The sequence below is a fragment of the Staurois parvus genome, unplaced genomic scaffold (genome assembly GCF_062004578.1).
Source record: "Staurois parvus isolate SC_StPar_1 unplaced genomic scaffold, SC_StPar_1.0 ptg000174l, whole genome shotgun sequence".
NCBI lineage: Eukaryota > Metazoa > Chordata > Amphibia > Anura > Ranidae > Staurois > Staurois parvus.
Genome location: NW_028317970.1, coordinates 1284279 through 1304358, shown reverse-complemented (window position 1 = coordinate 1304358; position 20080 = coordinate 1284279). Strand labels below are relative to the sequence as shown.

Genomic DNA, 20080 nt, shown 5'->3' with positions numbered 1-20080 from the left:
CCCATTTCCCTCTCTATGTCTCAGCAGATCTCCTGCAGCCTATTAGCTCCCATTTCCCTCTATGTCTCAGCAGATCCCCTGCAGCCTATTAGCACCCATTTCCCTCTCTATGTCTCAGCAGATCTCCTGCAGCCTATTAGCACCCATTTCCCTTTCTATGTCTCAGCGGATCTCCTGCAGCCTATTAGCACCCATTTCCCTTTCTATGTCTCGGGTGGATCTCCTGCAGCCTATTAGCACCCATTTCCCTCTCTATGTCTCAGCGGATCTCTTGCAGCCTATTAGCACCCATTTCCCTCTCTATGTCTCAGCGGATCTCCTGCAGCCTATTAGCACCCATTTCCCTCCCTATGTCTCGGCAGATCTCCTGCAGCCTATTAGCACCCATTTCCCTCTCTATGTCTCAGCGGATCTCCTGCAGCCTATTAGCACCCATTTCCCTCTCTATGTCTCAGCAGATCTCCTGCAGCCTATTAGCACCCATTTCCCTTTCTATGTCTCGGCAGATCTCCTGCAGCCTATTAGCTCCCATTTCCCTCTCTATGTCTCAGCGGATCTCCTGCAGCCTATTAGCACCCATTTCCCTTTCTATGTCACACATTACAACAAGCAGTCACAAAGGTAAATGTAAAATAAAAGCAGAGAGGGAGAGAAGGCTGATAAAGCAGCTCATCGATGAGAGGTACATAAGAACATACAATGTCAATACAAAACAGTGACATGGCCATCAATCACAAACGATCGGAGCAGACAGATCGGTGTCATAGGTGTCCCGTGGGTCCTGAACTGCCTCCAGCGCAGGGACAGTAGCAGGGTGTAAAGCAGGTAGGTACTCCAACTTTCTCATTTCTGCTCTGACCTTCATCAGTGCCGGTAACATGGGGGACATAGAAGACAGCCAATGCATGGGAATGGTTCTCCTGGCTGCCCTCATGTAGGTGGAAAGTTTCCTCGCACATTTAGAGAGACCCGAAAAGGTAGACCCAACAGAAAGTAAATGGGCTCAAAAGGGACAGGAGCCAGGAAAAGTAACCACAATGGGGTAAGGACCTCCTCCAAAAGGGCGCAATGGACCGGCAATCCCAAGAAATGTGGAAAAGAGTGTCAGTTTCCGTCCCACAACACCAGCAAACAGAAGAAACATTCAGGTTACTATCATGGAGAACCTCAGGGGTCCGATACCAAAACATGGGGGTCTTAGAAGGATTTTCTGTATACATTACACACACAGAAGATTTAGAAGAGGCCTCCCAAATCCTACTCCATTGATCCAACCCAATATCACATTGAAGGAAACGGGACCATTTACACATATAAAGGGGAGAACCAATAGAAAAAGGGCGACATCTACAAGCAATGTATACGTAGCGGAAATGATGTCCCGGTGGTGTGGGCCTTGGATGCAGATATGATCTAAAGGGGTAGGTTGTTCAAGAGTCAGAGAAGAGGCTTTGGGGGCAAAAATGTGTTGTATCTGTAGATAAACAAAATACTGATGGGGTGGAATGCGAGCAGCTTTTTGAATGTCAGGGAAGGATTTAAGGTTGTGAATTACTGGATTGACCAAATGTTGCAATTGGAATAGATTAACCTCAGCCCAAGGAGGCACTCGACCAATGGCCAGACTATCTGGGAGACTTGGATTAAAAATGATGTTGGTCAAGGGGGAACACTTAGAGCCTAGGATGAATCTAACCCTACACCTCCTCCATATAGACAACATAAACTGCATGGGTCCTAATATGAGAGGAGAGGTAGTGCGGGCTGTGACAAAATAAGTCCCCCTCATTCCCTCTTTACACCAAGTCACGGCCAGATGTGCATGCCTCGGTTAGCTAGTCGCTGTGGCCGTGTGCATGTGGGTGGGATCTGTGACAGCCTCTGATGACTCCTCTGTCATCCAATAAAGCTGATGGACCTCAGATGTCTTCCTTGTCCTACGATGAAGCTGATGGACCTCTGATGTCTCCCCAGTCCTCTGATGAAGTTGATGGACCTCTGATGACTCCCCTGTCCTCCAATAAAGCTGATGGAACTCTGATGTCTCCCTTGTCCTACGATGAAGCTGATGGACCTCTGATGTCTCCCTTGTCCTCTGATGAAGCTGATGGACCTCTGATGACTCCCCTGTCCTCCAATAAAGCTGATGTAACTCTGATGTCTCCCCTGTCCTCCAATAAAGCTGATGGAACTCTGATGTCTCCCTTGTCCTATGATGAAGCTGATGGACCTCTGATTTCTCCTCTGTCCTCTGATAAAGCTAATGGACCTCTGATGTCTCCCCTGTCTCCAATGAGGCTGATGGACCTCTGATGTCTCCCCTGTCCTCTGATGAAGCTGATAGACCTTTGATTTCTCCTCTGTCCTCTGATGAAGCTAATGGACCTCTGATGTCTCCCATCTCCAATGAGGCTGATGGACCTCTGATGTGTGCCTATCCTCTGATGAAGCTGATGGACCTCTGATGACTCCCCTGTCCTCTGATAAAGCTGATGGACCTCTGATGTCTCCCCTGTCCTCTGATAAAGCTGATGGACCTCTGATGACTCCCCTGTCCTCTGATGAAGTTGATGGACCTCTGATGACTCCCCTGTCCTCTGATAAAGCTGATGGACCTCTGATGTCTCCCCTGTCCTCTGATGAAGCTGATGGACCTCTGATGACTCCCCTGTCCTCTGATAAAGCTGATGGACCTCTGATGACTCCCCTGTCCTCTGATAAAGCTGATGGACCTCTGATGACTCCCCTGTCCTCTGATGAAGCTGATAGACCTCTGATGACTCCCCTGTCCTCTGATAAAGCTGATGGACCTCTGATGACTCCCCTGTCCTCTGATAAAGCTGATGGACCTTTGATGTCTCCCTTGTTCTACAATGAAGCTGATGGACATTTTGATATCTCCCCTGTTCTCAGATGAAGCTGATTGACCTATAATGTCTCTCCTGTCATCTGATGAAGCTGATGGACCTCTGATGTCTCCCTTGTTCTACAATGAAGCTGATGGACATTTTGATGTCTCCCCATTCTCAGATGAAGCTGATGGACTTCTGATGTCTCTCCTGTCATCTGATGAATCTGATGGACCTCTGATGACTCCCCTGTCATCTGATGAAGCTGATGGACCTCTGACGTCTCCCCATCCTCTGATATCCACCAGTCAATGTTAACTGAAGGAAGGGGGATCCAGGAGTGAACATTCACTGAAGGAAGGTGATATCCATGAACGAATGCTCACTCCAGGAGGGAGAAATCCAGGAGTGAATGTTCACCATGGGAAGTGGAAATCCAGGAGTAAATGTTCAATGAAAGGAAGGGGGGATCCAGGAGAGAATGTTCACTAATCTCCCACCCCTCTAACTGGCATCACCCCGTGTCAATCCTAGGTGTGCTAATGGGCCCATGGCAGGGGTGTGTGGGGGGACCTACCTTTACCAGGGTTTGTGGGGAAAACCCCCATTGCTGGGATATGCAGGGGGACCTACCATTACTTATGTGTATGGAGGAATCCACCATAACCTGGGTGTGTGCGGGAGGGCTCACCATTACCAGGGTGTGTGCGCGGGGGGGGCACCATTGCTGGGGTGTGTGGGGGAACCCACCATTACAATGGAGTTCGGGGGAGCCAACCATTACTGGGGTATATGGGGGACCCACCATTTGTCAATAAGATAACACCTTGTTATCATTAGTTCATTTTTAAGTGGAGTTCCCCTTCATCTTCATACTTCTCCTAATGCTGGATGAGGGTCTGGTATGGATATTAAAGGGGAACCCCACACCTATTTAGTTTTGAAGCAGAGTTTTCCTTTATATTGTTAGACCTCACAGTTGAGCTGAACTTTTACTGCCCCCTATATCTGCAGAGGCAGTGGGCAGCATCTACACATATCCCAGTAGTGATGGTTGTCTTCGCAGTCACAGCAGGAATTATCCCCAAGATGTCACTTTTGATGGGTGTATCTCCTGCTGAATGTGACCCATTGAAGTGAATGAGGCTGTTCTTTGACCCCCCAACAAGTACAGGCAATGCATGTGACTCACAAACTGCACCAAAAACACAAGGCAGGTGCATTTTTGATGTGGTTTGCCATGTTTTCCATTGATTTCAATGGGGAGGTGCATTTTTTGTGTGGCTTTTTTTTTACCACACCAAACCTGCACTAAAAATGTGACAAGCAGGACTTCGAAAAATGCAGCGGCCCCGCATCGGCTGAGTGTAAAAAGGAATCTGGGAGGGAAATGTAATTTGTTGGCAATTTAAAACTCTTCTCTAGATTTGTAAATGTCAGCGACGTGCGATGATTGACACCCCCTTACCCAGATAATGGGGACTTGTAATCTGACAGATTCACACAGGAATTGTTCATTGCTGAAGGAACCCCGAGAAACCTTTGGAGGACCCCTGGCTGAGGAAGGCTGGACTAGGCAGTCATATATTTCTGTCCTCCTTGGTGGGAGTGGAGGTGACCCCTCTATAAGTGTAGCGATCCCCCCGAAGGGGCTGCTTACGTTTGTTCACTCCACCACTCTGCCTCCCAACCCCAAGAACTGTCTCAGCCCCAACTGACACCCCTGACAATAGTGAAGTACAAGGACCAATGAAAAGCACACACGGTATAATAAACACAGAGATCAGCTTTACTGTAAGACCTCTATGGGAAGTAATAAACATGAACAACAGGTATACGTTCGGTGAATCAAGAGAACAGCAAATCCTGAGACCGGAAGCAATATAACTCACTTTTACACTCAGGCTGCTTTCAGGGGATTCCAACCGTGAATAACCCCAAGAGCAGAGGAAACACTTACATGGCGCCCTCAAAGTGGGTCTAAACCCCTTTACATAAACTCAGCTCTATGATGTCAAAGCAGAAGGAGAGCAGAAGGATGACTCTCTGTGGTGTCAGACTTCTCCCTTCTAACCCCCGACACCACAAGCCCAATAGGCAAACACTGCGCCCAACTGATGCTTCATAGCTACTTTCCAAGGTAGAGCTATTCCCTCCCACACCATGCAATATAGAGGCCTGAATACGCATGCGCGTGCCCGTATGGCACCAGTAACTTCAGTCTCTTGGTACCAGGATGAATGTTGGGGTCTTCAGCGAGACACTTTCATTGGTGCACTTACACTCCTATGGTAAAGTATCATTATAATCCCGTGGCAGGATTTGTATAGCAAAGCAAACACTGTGTCTGTATAGCAGGACCATCTACACAACCCAGTGCCTGGTGAGTATGGGAGAAGTGTCATGTCTCTGTGTGCCGTGTTCCTGTCATCTGCCAGGGGGCAAAATCCCTCTCACCAGATCCTGGGACTAAGGCCCAAACCATGGTCCTGGAAATGACCGGCTCCTGTGGTCACCTCACGATGAGCCCTTCACACTGTCGGTGTAGGCACTGTACTGTAGGCCACATCTCTCAGGTTGGATGTTCCCTGACTGATGCAGATACCTAAACATGCTGTGAACTGACCCTGAGCACTTCTCTGCCAGGTCCAGACTGTCTCCTGCCACATGCAGACTGCCTCCCCTCAGGAAAAACAAGATGGAGTCCTTCACTCTCCTCACTAAGCATGCTGGTCTCTGTAGTTCCACCCCTCATATCAGCCTATCAGGCCGTTTCTGTTCAGGACTGCATATCCCACAATGCTTTGCAGCTGCACCTCCTGCTTGAGAAAGTCCCTGTCATTGGCTCCTTTAATACCTCTTCTGATTGGCTCTCTCTGTATTACAGTCTGAGAGGAGAAGGGAGGGGCTGAAATCCCTGACTGCCTTGTGTGTATCCAGTGCAAGTGTCAGATTTCACAGGAGATGCCAGTCAGCAGGTTACAGCAGTCACAGATAGGAGTCATTTCCTCCCTACACAAGGATCTACAGTCCATACACACCCAGCACAAGGCCGGGGCCACACTACCAGACGCTTCTCGGGGCTGCAGTTCCTCTGAGCTCCACAAGGTGGGGATCTCACTTCTACCCACACAGGAAGTCTCTCTGGAAGACAGACAGGAAGTGATGTCAGGTACAGGCAGGAAGTTCCGGGTGAGAGCTGAGTTGGGAGGAAGCAGAGAGGAGACGTTGCTGGAAGTGGCAGCAGAGGAGGTAATAAGATGTTATTTCCTATTTACACCCAGTAACCCCCCATCATGTCCGTCCTCTTCCTCCATAGTCATGTCCGTCCTCTTTCTCCATAGTCATGTCCGTCCTCTTCCTCCATAGTCATGTCCATCCTCCATAGTCACTGTGACGTCTTTTATCTCCAGCAGATGATGATACACACATATATAGTGTGGGAACCCAGATTAACCCCTTCAGGGGCAGATCATTCCCCCACTTCCGGGGCCGGAACATTCTCCTCATTGTGGAGAGGTGTCACCTTCTCACCTCATCAGTCTATACTAATGGATTATACCACTTTTATAAGTGGCGGGGAATGGAGAATCCTATGACATCACACTGACCTCACAGCTCCTCCTCCCAATGTCCCTCCATCCAGAGTCAGAGAATCCTATGACATCACACTGACCTCACAGCTCCTCCTCCCAATGTCCCTCCATCCAGAGTCAGAGAATCCTATGACATCACACCTACCTCACAGCTCCTCCTCCCAATGTCCCTCCATCCAGAGTCAGAGAATCCTATGACATCACACTGATCTCACAGCTCCTCCTCCCAATGTCCCTCCATCCAGAGTCAGAGAATCCTATGACATCACACTGACCTCACAGCCCCTCCTCCCAATGTCCCTCCATCCAGAGTCAGAGAATCCTATGACATCACACTGACCTCACAGCCCCTCCTCCCAATGTCCTTCCATTTGGCTCCTTTCTTTTTATTCTATGGTCTTAGGATGTGGGGGACCCTTGGCATCCTCATAAGCAAAACAGAACTGTAGATCCTGTGTTGTGTGTTATGACATCAGAATTCCTTATACCCTGCGTAGTGTGGGGGTCCTGTGGGGGGAAATTATACCTCAACCTGAAGTGGGGCTTTAATAAAATGGAGACCTGAATGGAGAGGTGAGGAGGATTCTGGGAATATCATTTGATGTGACTCTTTGTGTTCAGATGTAGAGTTTTCCTCCTGTGAAGTCTGGAGATCATATGACATCACATTGCCTCCACCTCCCTCCCTGATAGAAGAGAGAAAGAAGAAGAAGATTCTAGAAGTCACCAGAGAGATCACTGAGCTGCTGACAGGAGAGGTGAGCGGTGCCGGGAATTCTGGGACATTCTCCAGTAACAGACAAGGGATGTGTCTGGATGGTGACTGTATCATTGTGTGTGTCAGGTTCCTATAAGGTGTCAGGGTGTCACTGTCTATTTCTCCATGGAGGAGTGGGAGTATTTAGAAGGACACAAGGATCTCTACAAGGACGTCATGATGGACAATCAGCCGCCCCTCACATCACCGGGTAAGAGGAGACTTTATTGTAAAGGAGAGAGCAGTACGGAGGATCCACCTAGATCCCCCATCATCTGATAGACACATAGAAACAATGGATTCAGTCAGTGTGTGTGTTTCCTACAGATGGATCCAGTCATGGGAACCCACCAGAGAGATGTCCCCGTCCTCTGTATTCCCGGGATTCCACACAGGAAGGTCACACCATCCCTCACCATCATCAGGTAGATGAGGAACAATCACTGATAGTATCATTATGATCTGTACATTCTCTGCATTGTTACCATTGATGTCATTTTTATTATATATTCAGAGTGGAAACCTGAGAGATCCTAAAGTTGAGGTTAAAGAAGAGATAAAAGAGGAGGAGGATGAGGATGGGGCGATGGAGGAGTCAGACCTTCTAAAAGAACACAAAGATCTGTACCAGGACACCATGGTGGAGTCATCCAGCTACAGGAACCCACCAGAGAGATGTCCCCGTCCTCTGTATTCCCGGGATTCCACACAGGAAGGTCACACCATCCCTCACCATCCTCAGGTAGATGATGACAATTATTGGTAGTTGTGATTTATACACAGCATGTTTGTTACAATGAATGTTTTATTATATCTTTCAGAGTGGAATCCTCGGGGATGATAATATTGATGTTAAAGAAGAGTATAAAGAGGAGGATGAGGAGTATGGAGTGATGGAGGAGTTTTCAGAAGGACACAAGGATATGATGGAGCCACCTAATACCAGGAATCCACCAGAAAGATGTCCCCGTCCTCTGTATTCCCGGGATTCCACACAGGAAGGTCACACCATCCCTCACTATTACAAGGTTGGTGGGCTGGAGGATCTAGAACATGAACTCATGAAGACAATGTGTGGATATTGTGTGTGATGTCACAATCATAAATCTTACATTTTACAGATGATATTTTCTGTCATTTCCTTGATTTAGAGTGGAGATCCAATCGATATAGAATTTGAGGTGAAAGCAGAAGAAGAAGAGGCGTATGTGAGGGATGATCAGCAGTCTATGGAGGAGGATGGAATAACGGGGACATTTATAGAGGAGGACACTCCTACAGAGATCAGCACAGGTGGGTCATGAACACTAAATCCATTCCTCCACCCATACTGCTCACTGATTGGTCCAGAGTAGGGCGGGGACTGGGTGATATCAGCCTGTAATCCCCTGGTCACTTTCCTGAGCTGTGTTCCCCGTCCTGTATTCCTGGATTTCTCTCGGATAATCTTCCTTCTCTGTGCTGCAGACACAATTTATGTATCTAGACTGGATTTATGGAGGTTCTGGGGTTCAGCTGGCAGCAAAATGTGGATTTTCACTATAGACTTTACTAGATCTGGGCACCTGGGGTGTGTGTCTTGGGTCTTCTATCCCCATGCCCAGGTCTAGCAAGATCTCTGACAGAACAATTCTCCCAGGGTTCCTTGCTCTGTGGTCTGCTGGCTGTGCCGGGTGGAGGGATATGTCTGTAGTGTCTCAGCCCCAAGTCACTGAGTGCAGTCTCAGGAGATGGGAGGCAGCGGTGTGGGATCTCTGCAACTTGTCTACAGTAAATATTTAATCTTCCACTGATTACAGAATACCAATATTATGAGTCCTGACCCTTACACTGTATATTCTATGTTGTACATTACATACTCCTGATACTGTATAGTACTAACATTTGTATCCTATATAATAGGTTGTACATTACATCGGCGTTACTTCTTTTACACCCATTTTCTCCCAGCTGGACATTTTATATCGGATGATGTGATTGGAGCACAGACTTTTACATGGTGATAATAATGTGATAACATCCTCCAACTTTGGACCCTTAAACAGAAAGTGATAATGAGGGAGGAGTCAATACCCCAATGATGGTGGTCTTCAGGATCAGTCCAGTCTTCATCTTGGTTGTTCTCCCCCCATCCTCACTCTCTGACCTCTGGTGGGGCTCAGCCCCGCTGTTCTTCATGACTAAATCATGGACTAAATAAGGAAGTGCAGTACTTCTTGTGTTGGGAAGATGGCGATGAGTGATAGAGGGGGTGGGGACCCTCGTCCTATAATCCCCTCATCACTGTCCCTCCTATAAAAGACAGTTCTGGTTGTTTCCTCACTCTCTGACTAGGGTCCATGAATAAAGAAATGACCTGGTAGGAGATCAGAGGAGCCATTTCCTAGTTCCCTTGAGGGTGGAATTGTAAGCTCCTCAGAGACCAAGCTGCCTGATGTGGGCGGAGTCCTGGTTTGGGGGAACCAATCAGCTTCTGTCTAGTAATCCTCTTTGTCTTTGTATTTTAGTCCATGGCCGGGAGATGAGGAAAACCTGCGAGGATTGTCTCACTTTGTCTCCAGACTGGAAAGTAGAAGATGAGGACATCACACAGTATAGTCCAGGAGAAAACCCGGCTCCCTCCAATGTCCATCCGGCACCACCCAGTGTAGATGGACCATCGGATTCCTCGTATCCTGAGGAACCTCAGACTGTGTGGGACCGGGCCGGCCTTCCAACAGGGAAGAGGTTCTCCTGTACTGAGTGCGGGAAGGGTTTCCATTATAAATCCCATTTTAATGTGCATAAAAGATCTCACACTGGGGAGAAGCCATATTCTTGTCCTGAGTGCGGGAAATGTTTTTCAGAGAAGTCCACTCTTTACAAACATCAGAGATCTCACACAGGGGAGAAGCCGTATTCCTGTTCTGAGTGCGGGAAATGTTTTTCAACAAAGTCCTATCTATACAGACATCAGAGATTTCACACAGGGGAGAAGCAGTATTCCTGTCCTGAGTGTAGGAAATGTTTTTCAGAGAAGTCCCATCTTTACAGACATCAGAGATCTCACACGGAGGAGAAGGCATGTTCCTGTCCTGAGTGTGGGAAATGTTTTACAAGGAAGTCCAATCTTCACACACACCAGCGATCTCACACGGGGGAGAAGCCGTATTCATGTCCTGAGTGTGGGAAATGTTTTTCAGAGAAGTACAGTCTTTTCATACATCAGAGATCTCACACAGGTGAGAAGCCATATTCCTGTCCTGAGTGCGGGAAATGTTTTTCAACGAAGTCCCATCTTTGCAGACATCAGAGATCTCACACGGGCGAGAAGCCATATTCCTGTCCTGAGTGTGGGAAATGTTTTTCATGGAAGTCCAGTCTTTCCAAACATCAGAGATCTCACACGGGGGAGAAGCCACTTTCCTGTCCTGAGTGAAGGAAATGTTCCTCACTGAAGTCCTGTCTTCCTGTACATCAGGGGTTCCACACAACCCTGGAGGTGTATTAGTGCCTTGAGTGTAGGAAATGTCTTCTAGATGAATGTTGCTGGACATCCCAGCTCTCATGTGGGGAAGAAGCACACCCTGATATACACCTCAGATATACTCCATGGCTGATCTTCATCATGGAAGAAACAGTTGATAAGGAGATCAGAGGTCCCCAAAGACATGGATGAAGTGCAGTAAATGTCGGGGTGCAGAGTGGTCAGTAGATCCTGGAAATGAAGGACACAACTTCAGCCTTTCTTGGGTGTCGGAGTTGCGTTTCCTGATAATGATGTAGCGGGTTACAGAGCTAGAAGCCGGGAGAGCCCAGATCTCGTTATCGGGGAACTTTACACAGACAACAAGAACTTCTGAAGTTGATGTCCTTCATTTCAAGGCTCTACAGAACAGTGGTGACCCCGAAGCGTCTCTCTGTCTTCAGTCCATCCTTCTCCCATCCCCCAACAGGAGGGAAGGAGAACTCCTCCCTAAACTAGGGGGGAACTTTCCTCTCATTATTTCCCTTGGCTTCTGTGTGGGTTTGGGTGGTTGGAGGAGTGCGGCACGAGAGGGAACACAGCTTGTTGTTCTATGTCTACATATGGGGTCTGGGTAGAGGGGATCCACCGGAAAATATTTCTACTCTTTGATTTTTTGCAAATTGTTTCTGTTTTCACTTTGAAGGGCGATATTATGTGTGGTTTGTAAAAGGGATTGGCCCAATAGTTACCACCCCACTTAGAGAATAGATTAACTAATATGACCAGCATTCATTCAGCCATGTCACATGGTGTTATTTTATTTCACACAGTGATTTCCTATGATCATTGGCTCCATCTAGTGACCATAATGTATTGAACTGTTTTTCCTGATTGAGGTGTTTTTGAATTAATACTTCATTATGGCCACTAGAGGGAGCTGATGATTATAGGAAATCAATGTTTATTAAAATACAGCAGAATTTGTCAGGGCTGGACACACACTTGTCTCTGTCCCCCTACATATTATTAGTGTACCATGTGAGGGGTGGTGTCATACAAGTATCGGAGATCACATTCATACATGTATGAGTACAGTAGACATTAAAGACATAAATAAAACCTCAGGATTAAACCAACCATTGATTTAAAACAAAAAAACCCTATTCGTTCTTTAGAAGGCGCTAAGAATCAGTAATTAGCTCCACCTACTATATGAAAGGGTTAATAGTTCACTCACTTTTGCTCTGTGCCTACTAACTGGTTTGTTGTACATACAAGATGTTCCCGTGGGATGTGAATGCTGGTATCTATGCACACATTTCTTGTTTATAGAAATCACAGAAGTCACTATCCTGTTGTATTTTTGTTATGACGTGCCGTGGAGTAGTTTACTGAAATCTCTATTCTGTATTCTGATTGGTGCTTTATGGAAACCGCCTGAAATATGCCGCGTTATCATTTATTACTTAAAGCTTGATGAATAATAAAGAAGTCACATTTTGCATCACACATCCAGATGTCTGACTTGTATTATTCCCAAAGTACTTTGAACTGGATGTTTGGAGGAGGAGGAGGCCGGCATAAATTGATGTTCCTGACAGAAGTGGTGTCAGAAGTGGGATAGGATCGGCCATCGGAGGTAAGTGAGCATTTTTTGTCTTCCTTTGCCCTGATCGCCCCCTATCTCCACCAAGCCTCTGTGCTGCGGTAGCACGAGCAATTGTCCGCTGGAGCTTTGGGAGCTCGCGGGGTTAAACAGAACCTAGGTTGATGTATAAGAAATGTGTGTGTGTCCTCCATACAATCATACAGAGTAGTGTGTTCAGTGATTATGTACGCTTGTAACTAGAGAAACTGTTCAGTAGATGTATTCTAAGTCTCTGTAGGACTGTGAGACGCCCCATCTACTCAGCGAGGAGATTTCTCCATTGACCTGGGATAGGTGAAAGCATGGTGACAGTCTGAAGGAGTCACAATAGGGTGTACCTGTCCAGGTGATTTTCAGCCTTGAAGCACTTGTGCAGTTGAGAAAAAATTTGTCGGAGCTCTACGTGAGTTCAGTCCAGCTTCACCCGGCACAAAGACTCATCACTGGGAGAGAAACACATAGGCCAGCTCACATACAGTGAAGGAAATGCGTATTTGCTCCCCGGCTGATGTTGAATGTTCGCCCCTCACACAGAAATGATCGGTCTAACAATGGAATGTTCGGTGTAACACTGAGAGACAGAATAGCAACAAAAAATTCAAAAGAAATGCATGTCTAACAAATGATGACTGATCTGCATGTTCATGAGGGAAAGAAGGATTTGATCCCCTATCATTCAGCAGGATTTCTGGCTCCCAGGTGTCTCTCATACAGGTAACAAGCTGAGATTAGAAGCAGTCTCTTAAAGGGAGTGCTGCTAATCTCATTGTGTTACCTGTATAAAAGACACCTGTCCACAGGAGCAATCAAACCATCAGATTCCAAACTCTCCACCATGGCAAAGACCAAAGAGCTGTCCAAGGATGTCAGGGACAAGACTGTAGACCTACACAAGGCTGGACTGGGCTACAAAACTATGGCCAAGCAGCTTGGTGAGAAGGTGACAACATTTGGTGCAATCATTTGCAAATGGAAGAAACACAAAACAAGTGTCAGTCTCCCCAGGTTGGGTACACCATGCAAGATCTCACCTCGTGAAGTGTCAGTGATTATGAGAACAGTGAGGAATCATCCCAGAACTACACGTGAGGATCTTGTCAATGATCTCCAGGCAGCTGGGACCACAGTCACCAAGAAAACAATTGGTAACACACTACGCCGACAAGGACTGAAATCCTGCAGTGCCCGCACGGTCCCTCTGCTCAAGAAAGCACATGTCCAGGCCCGGCTGAAGTTTACCGCTGAACATCTGAATGATGCAGAGGAGGACTGGTAGAAAGTGTTGTGGTCAGATGAGACCAAAATCCAGCTCTTTGGCATCAACTCAACTCGCCATGTTTGGAGGAGAAGGAATGCTGCCTATGACCCCAAGAACACCATCCCAACTGTGAAACGTGGTGGAAACATTCTGCTTTGGGGGTGTTTTTCTGCTAAGGGGACAGGACAACTGCACCGCATCAAAGGGACGATGCATGGGGCAATGTACCATCAAATCTTGGGTGAGAACCTTCTTCCCTCAGCCAAGGCATTGAAAATGGGTCATGGATGGGTGTTCCAGCATGACAATGACCCAAAACACACGGCCAAGGCAACAAAGGAGCGGCTCAAGAAGAAGCACATTAAGGTCCTGGAGTGGCCTAGCCAGTCTCCACACCTTCATCCGATTGAAAATCTGTGGAGGGAGCTGGAATTTTGAGTTGCCAAATGTCAGCCACCAAACCTTAATGACTTGGAGAGGATCTGCCAAGAGGAGTAGCCAAAATCCCTCCTGACATGTGTGAGAACCTGGTGGCCAACTACAGGAAACGTCTGACCTCTGTGATTGCCAACAAGGGATTTGCCACCAAGTAGTAAGTCATATTTTGTGAAGGGGATCAAATATTTATTTCCCTCATGAACATTCAAATCAGTCATCATTTGTTAGACGCATTTCTGCTGAATTTGTTGTTGAAATTCTGTCCCTCAGTGTTACAATACACCGAACATTCGATTTTTAGACTGATCATTTCTTTGTGAGTGGGCAAACATTAAAAATCAGCAGGGGATCAAATACTTATTTCCTTCACTGTAATATCGCATCTTTGCTTTGCAGTGATGATGGGAAACTCCCAAGGTAAGGGGAAGTACCCAGACCCTCCGGAGCCACCGTGTAAAGTATTCAGAGGAAGAAAACCTGTTAAAGAAATTTACTAAGGAAGACGGATCATCTCTAGAAAAATCCCAACTACCAGCTAATGAGACATGTAAAGAGTATGTTGCCTGAGTGTCAGTTTGGATTTTTATGTTGTCCAATGGGTGGACAGCCTGGTGGGGTGGAGTTCAACCATGGGGAGTGCCAGTCCTTTTCCCAGAGATGGGGACAATGATGATGATATTCACATGGATATGATAAAGGGGATATATTTAGGGGACAAAACTGCCTTTCCCTATATATGAGAGGGGGAGCATTGAATTGGTTGAAGTATGCCCCAGGATATAAATGCCTGAAACCAATCCCTTCTGCCCCAGTAGCTAAACAGACTATTATTATTATACAGGATTTATATAGTGCCAACGCTATTTATGGCACTTGTCGCCTGCCACTGCGCTTCCTGATTATACTCAGCTGTATCCTCAGCTCCCTAAGGATGAGGATTATTTGTTGTCACATAATAGGAGGAGGCATGCATTACATTCTGCCCCAAGAGTCTCCCACCAATGAAGGAGGCTGTTTGGCAGTGATCGGTGGTGATGGGGAAGGTTCTTCAGAAGAAGAGTCAGGTTCAAGTGTATCAATGCGTGAAATGAATAAAGAGTGGAAAGAAACAAAAGTTACATTGGGAAGGACATTAGACCAGATGCAGCAAACTGTGACTGCTCTGACACCCAGGACCAAGAAGGAGGAAAATAAAAAAGGCAAAGTAGTAAGCAAGGCAATGAAATCAGGAGGACAGACATCAATGGTAAAAGAGCAGACAGTACAGGAGAGGGACGCAGCAAGTGAGGAGTCAGAAGATTCAACAGGAGAGGTGAGTCAGCAGAAGCAGGATAATTCAGAAGAACTCAGTAAGTATTATTTGAGGTCCAGAAAAGACGCTGAAGACGAGGGAGCCACCCAAGCTTACCCTTCCATCATTGTGGGAAATGACATTGTGATAAAGCCAATGGTAATGAATGACGTTAATGGAATTATAAAGGGTTGTCCTGATCCTCGGAAAACCCCACTGCTGCCATTAACTACTTGAAAAGAGCAATGCAGGGGCAACAATGTTCACAACAGGGCATGAGGATAATCATCGATGGAATTTTGGGATATGATATGGAATCAGGTTGGGATTGGACCACCATGCTTCATGAGCCATTTGGACTGACTGTGGACTATGAGTGGAGAACTGCCGTAGGACAGAAACAGATGTGGAAGGAGTTAATTGCAGAAATTAACAGTCACTAGCTACAGTAGTTGCTTGTAAGCAGAGCAGTATGGAATCAATTATGGAGTTCCTAAAAAGATTTAAGAGGGTCTGGAAAGAAGAGGCAGGATGAAATCTGACAACACCAGAGTTAGGAATTATATATACAGGTGAAACTCGAAAAATTAGAATATTGTGCAAAAGTTCATTTATTTCAATAATACAACTTAAAAGGTGAAACTAATATATGAGACTCATTACATGCAAAGCAAGATAGTTCAAGCCGTGATTTGTCATCATTGTGATAATTATGGCTTACAGCTCATGACAACCCCAAATCCACAATCTCAGAAAATGAGAATATTCCATGCAATCAATAAAACACGGATTGTACATAGAACAATATCGCACCTCTGAAAAGTAGAAGCTGCATATGTACTCAGTACTTGGTTTGGGCCCCTTTTGCAGCAATTATTGCCTCAATGCGGCGTGGCATGGAAGCTATCAGCCTGTGGCACTGCTGAGGTGTTATGGAAGACCAGGATGCTTCAATAGCGGCCTTCAGCTCTTCTGCATTGTTCAGTCTCATGTCTCTCATCTTTCTCTTGGCAATGCCCCATAGATTCTCTATGGGGTTCAGGTCAGGCGAGTTTGCTGGCCAATCAAGCACAGTAATCCCACGGTCATTGAACCAGGTTTTGGTGCTTTTGGCAGTGTGGGCGGTGCCAAGTCCTGCTGGAAAATGAAGTCAGCATCCCCATAAAGCTTGTCTGCGGAAGGAAGCATAAAATGCTCCAAAATCTTCTGGTAGACGGCTGCGTTGACCCTGGACTTAATGAAGCACAGTGGACCAACACCAGCAGATGACATGGCTCCCCAAATCAACACAGACTGTGGAAACTTCACACTGGACTTCAAGCATCTTGCAGTGTGTGCCTCTCCATTCTTCCTCCATACTCGGGGTCCTTGGGCCTCTCCATTCTTCCTCCATACTCGGGGTCCTTGGGCCTCTCCATTCTTTCTCCATACTCGGGGTCCTTGGGCCTCTCCATTCTTCCTCCATACTCGGGGTCCTTGGGCCTCTCCATTCTTCCTCCATACTCGGGGTCCTTGTGCCTCTCCATTCTTCCTCCATACTTGGGCTCCTTGTGCCTCTCCATTCTTCCTCCATACTCTGGGTCCTTGGGCCTCTCCATTCTTCCTCCATACTCGGGGTCCTTGGTTTCCAAATGAGATGCAAAAGTTCCTCTCATCAGAAAATAGGACTTTGGGCCACTGAGCAACAGACCAGGTCTGTTTTTCCTTAGCCCAGGTAAGAAGCTTCTGACGTTGTTTGTTGTTCAGGAGCGGCTTGACAAGAGGAATACGACATTTGAAGCCCATGTCCAGGATCCGTCTGTGTGTGGTGGCTCTTGATGCACTGACTCCAGCCTCAGTCCACTCCTTGTGAAAGTCCCCAACACTTTTGAATGGCCTTTTCCTGACAATCCTCTCCAGGCTGCAGTCATCCCTGCTGCTTGTGCACCTTTTTCTTCCACACTTTTCCCTTCCACATAACTTTCTATTAATGTGCTTTGATACAGCACTTTGGGAACATCCAATTTCTTTTGCAATTACCTTTTGAGGCTTTCCCTCCTTATGGAGGGTGTCAATGATGGTGTCAGGTCAGCAGTCTTTCCCATGATTGTGATTCCTACTGAACCAGACTGAGAGACCATTTAAAGGCTCAGGAACCCTTTGCAGGTGTTATGGCTGAATGAGCTGATTAGAGTGGGACACTTTGAGCCTAGAATATTGCACCTTTTCATAATATTCTAATTTTCTGAGATTGTGGATTTGGGGTTTTCATGAGCTGTAAGCCATAATCATCACAATGATGACAAATCACGGCTTGAACTATCTTGCTTTGCATGGAATGAGTCTCATATATTAGTTTCACCTTTTAAGTTGCATTAATGAAATAAATGAACTTTTGCACGATATTCTAATTTTTCGAGTTTCACCTGTATATACAGGCAGTTATGCAGGCATAGAAAATGGGAGTGGAGGCATCTATGGCTATGACATTGGGACATAACACCGTGTTACATACCACACATCACGTATTACAAATTCTGAAGAATCTTCCCACACGAGACACATGACAGCCCAAAGAGCCAGTGTGTATGAGGTCATTCTCACTTCCACTGTTCATTTATCTATTAAATACTCCTCTCCAAGTTCAGGACCAATTACTGTTTTAAATGGCATGCTTAGTTTGAAGTCAGAATCTGACATTCCTCCCAAGGAACATGATTGTGCTTCAATTATACATGAAGACATTACTCCCAGATATGACATGTTACAAGAGCCAGTAGTAGGGAATGTTGATATCTTTGTAGATGGTTCATGCACAAGACCTAATGACAATGTCTACTTGGCAGGTTGTCCAACTTCCAGATAAGGTATGGGAAGCAAAGCCCTGCCTTATCCCTCAGCACAGGCTGCAGAACTCATAGCCCTGACCTGTGCCTGTGAATTATTTGAAGGAAAGATGTTAACATTTACACAGATTCCAAGTACACATTTGATGTAGTGCAGGATTTTGGCAGGGGATCTCATGCATCTTTAGTGAATGATCTTTTGGAAGCCATACACAAACCCCGTACTATTGCTGGTATCACATGTAAAGCCCACACGTCTTCACATGACCCCATAGCTCTGGGTAATGCATTGGCTGACCGTACGGCCAAGGAAGCTGCTGTAAAGCCTTCACAGGAGTCTGCCAGTCTTGTTTTGACTATGTTAGAGCCGCCCATGCTCCCGGAACAACAGTTACTCAAAGTGCACAGCCACAAAAGAGGATATTCAATATTGGAAAGACAAAGGTTTGACATTGGACTAGAATGGTCTAATGTCCAAAGAGGGGATCATAGGGATACCTCAGCACAGTGCACCGGTGCTTATAGCACAGTTTCATGGCATAGGGCACAGAGGATGGCAGAGGACTTTGCAGGAAATGAAAAAACATTTTGTATACAGAATATGTCACAACGGGTGCAAGATCAGTTAGGAAGGTGTGTTATTTGAGGAACAATAATACAGGACAACAGTATGGCCAACATGACCATCTTCCTCCACCACAGGGTCCTTTTGAGGAATTACAGACTGATTTTACACACATGCCTAACAAGAGAGGTAAGTATCTGCTGGTTATAGTGGATACATTTTCCAAATGGCCGGAGGTTTTTATCACTAACAAAGAGGATGCCTCCACTGTGGCCAAAATGTTGTGCAAGGAAATTTTCTCAAGATGGAGATGCCCTCTGGTGATTCAGACAAGAGCCCATCATTCACATCCAAAGTGACTCAACAAGTAGCCAAATGAATAGTTATTCAATGGAAATTTCACATCCCTTATCACCCGCAGAGTTCAGGAATGGTAGAGAGGATGAACAGGACAATCAAGGAGAAGTTGAGGAAAGCTACTGGAGGTACATTTGTTAAGTGGCAGACTTATCTGCCCGCAGTGTTGGCTGAAATCAGGATGACACCAAACAAAACAACTAAATTGTCCCCTTCTGAAATTTTAATAGACAGACCATTTCCTACCCCATAGACCAAAGGTCTGCTGGTGATGATGCCTGGAGAATTAGAGCTGATCCAAGAAATATATGTGATGAATCGTATAAGGCTTTTGAATGGCATCTACGGTGATGTTTCTCTTTCTTTTCTGCTTCGCTCACAGGAACCAACACATCTTTTCATGCCTGGAGACCATGTGGTTGTTAAAGCCGTACATAAGCACAAGGTCCTGGACCCACCTTATGGGGAGCCCACAGTAATAACAGCCGTGACCCGTACAGCAGTTCTGACTGTGGATTCTCAGGCCTGGATCCATGCGTCAAGGATAAAAAAAAGTCCCGGATTCTCCTCCACCTGAGGTGTTGACTACAAAAGAGGGTGAAGAAGGTGTCAAACACCCTGAAGCAGACGTGTTAGAGAGAAGCAGGCAATAGTTCCACTAGAAGACAGACGGACCGATAACAATCAGGATGTCCATACTTTTGCATCCACAAACCTCCTGGAATATCTTCCTTTTAATAGGTTGTCTTACAGTGATTGTATTTCTCCCGATTTGGGTGATTAGTACGTTATTATCACCCGCAGGACTTGATGTACATTTTTCATAGCCCAGGCCCAGATCTAGGGGGTGCTGGGGTGGGCTTTGTACCCCCAGATTTTACTTGTACCCCCAGATCTCAGAGAGGATACAACTGATCCATGACACTTGATGGGGACAATTGATGTAAAGGGGCACTCTGATGAGGACATTTTATATAAGGGGCACACTGGTAAGGACACCTGATGTAAGGGAGGACTCTCAAAAGAACCGTGATGTAAAGGGGAACTC

General features: G+C 46.3%; 1 protein-coding gene across 1 annotated transcript in view; it reads left to right on the top strand.

The window, feature by feature from the left end:
• Positions 1-20080, top strand: part of LOC149462484 (uncharacterized) — a 171310-nt gene that overhangs the window by 111807 nt on the left and 39423 nt on the right. Inside the window, exon 5 of the mRNA XM_089676831.1 lies at positions 9955-10153. Within this exon, the coding sequence (XP_089532957.1) occupies positions 9955-10153 (199 nt within the window). The remainder of the gene's footprint in view (positions 1-9954; positions 10154-20080) is intronic.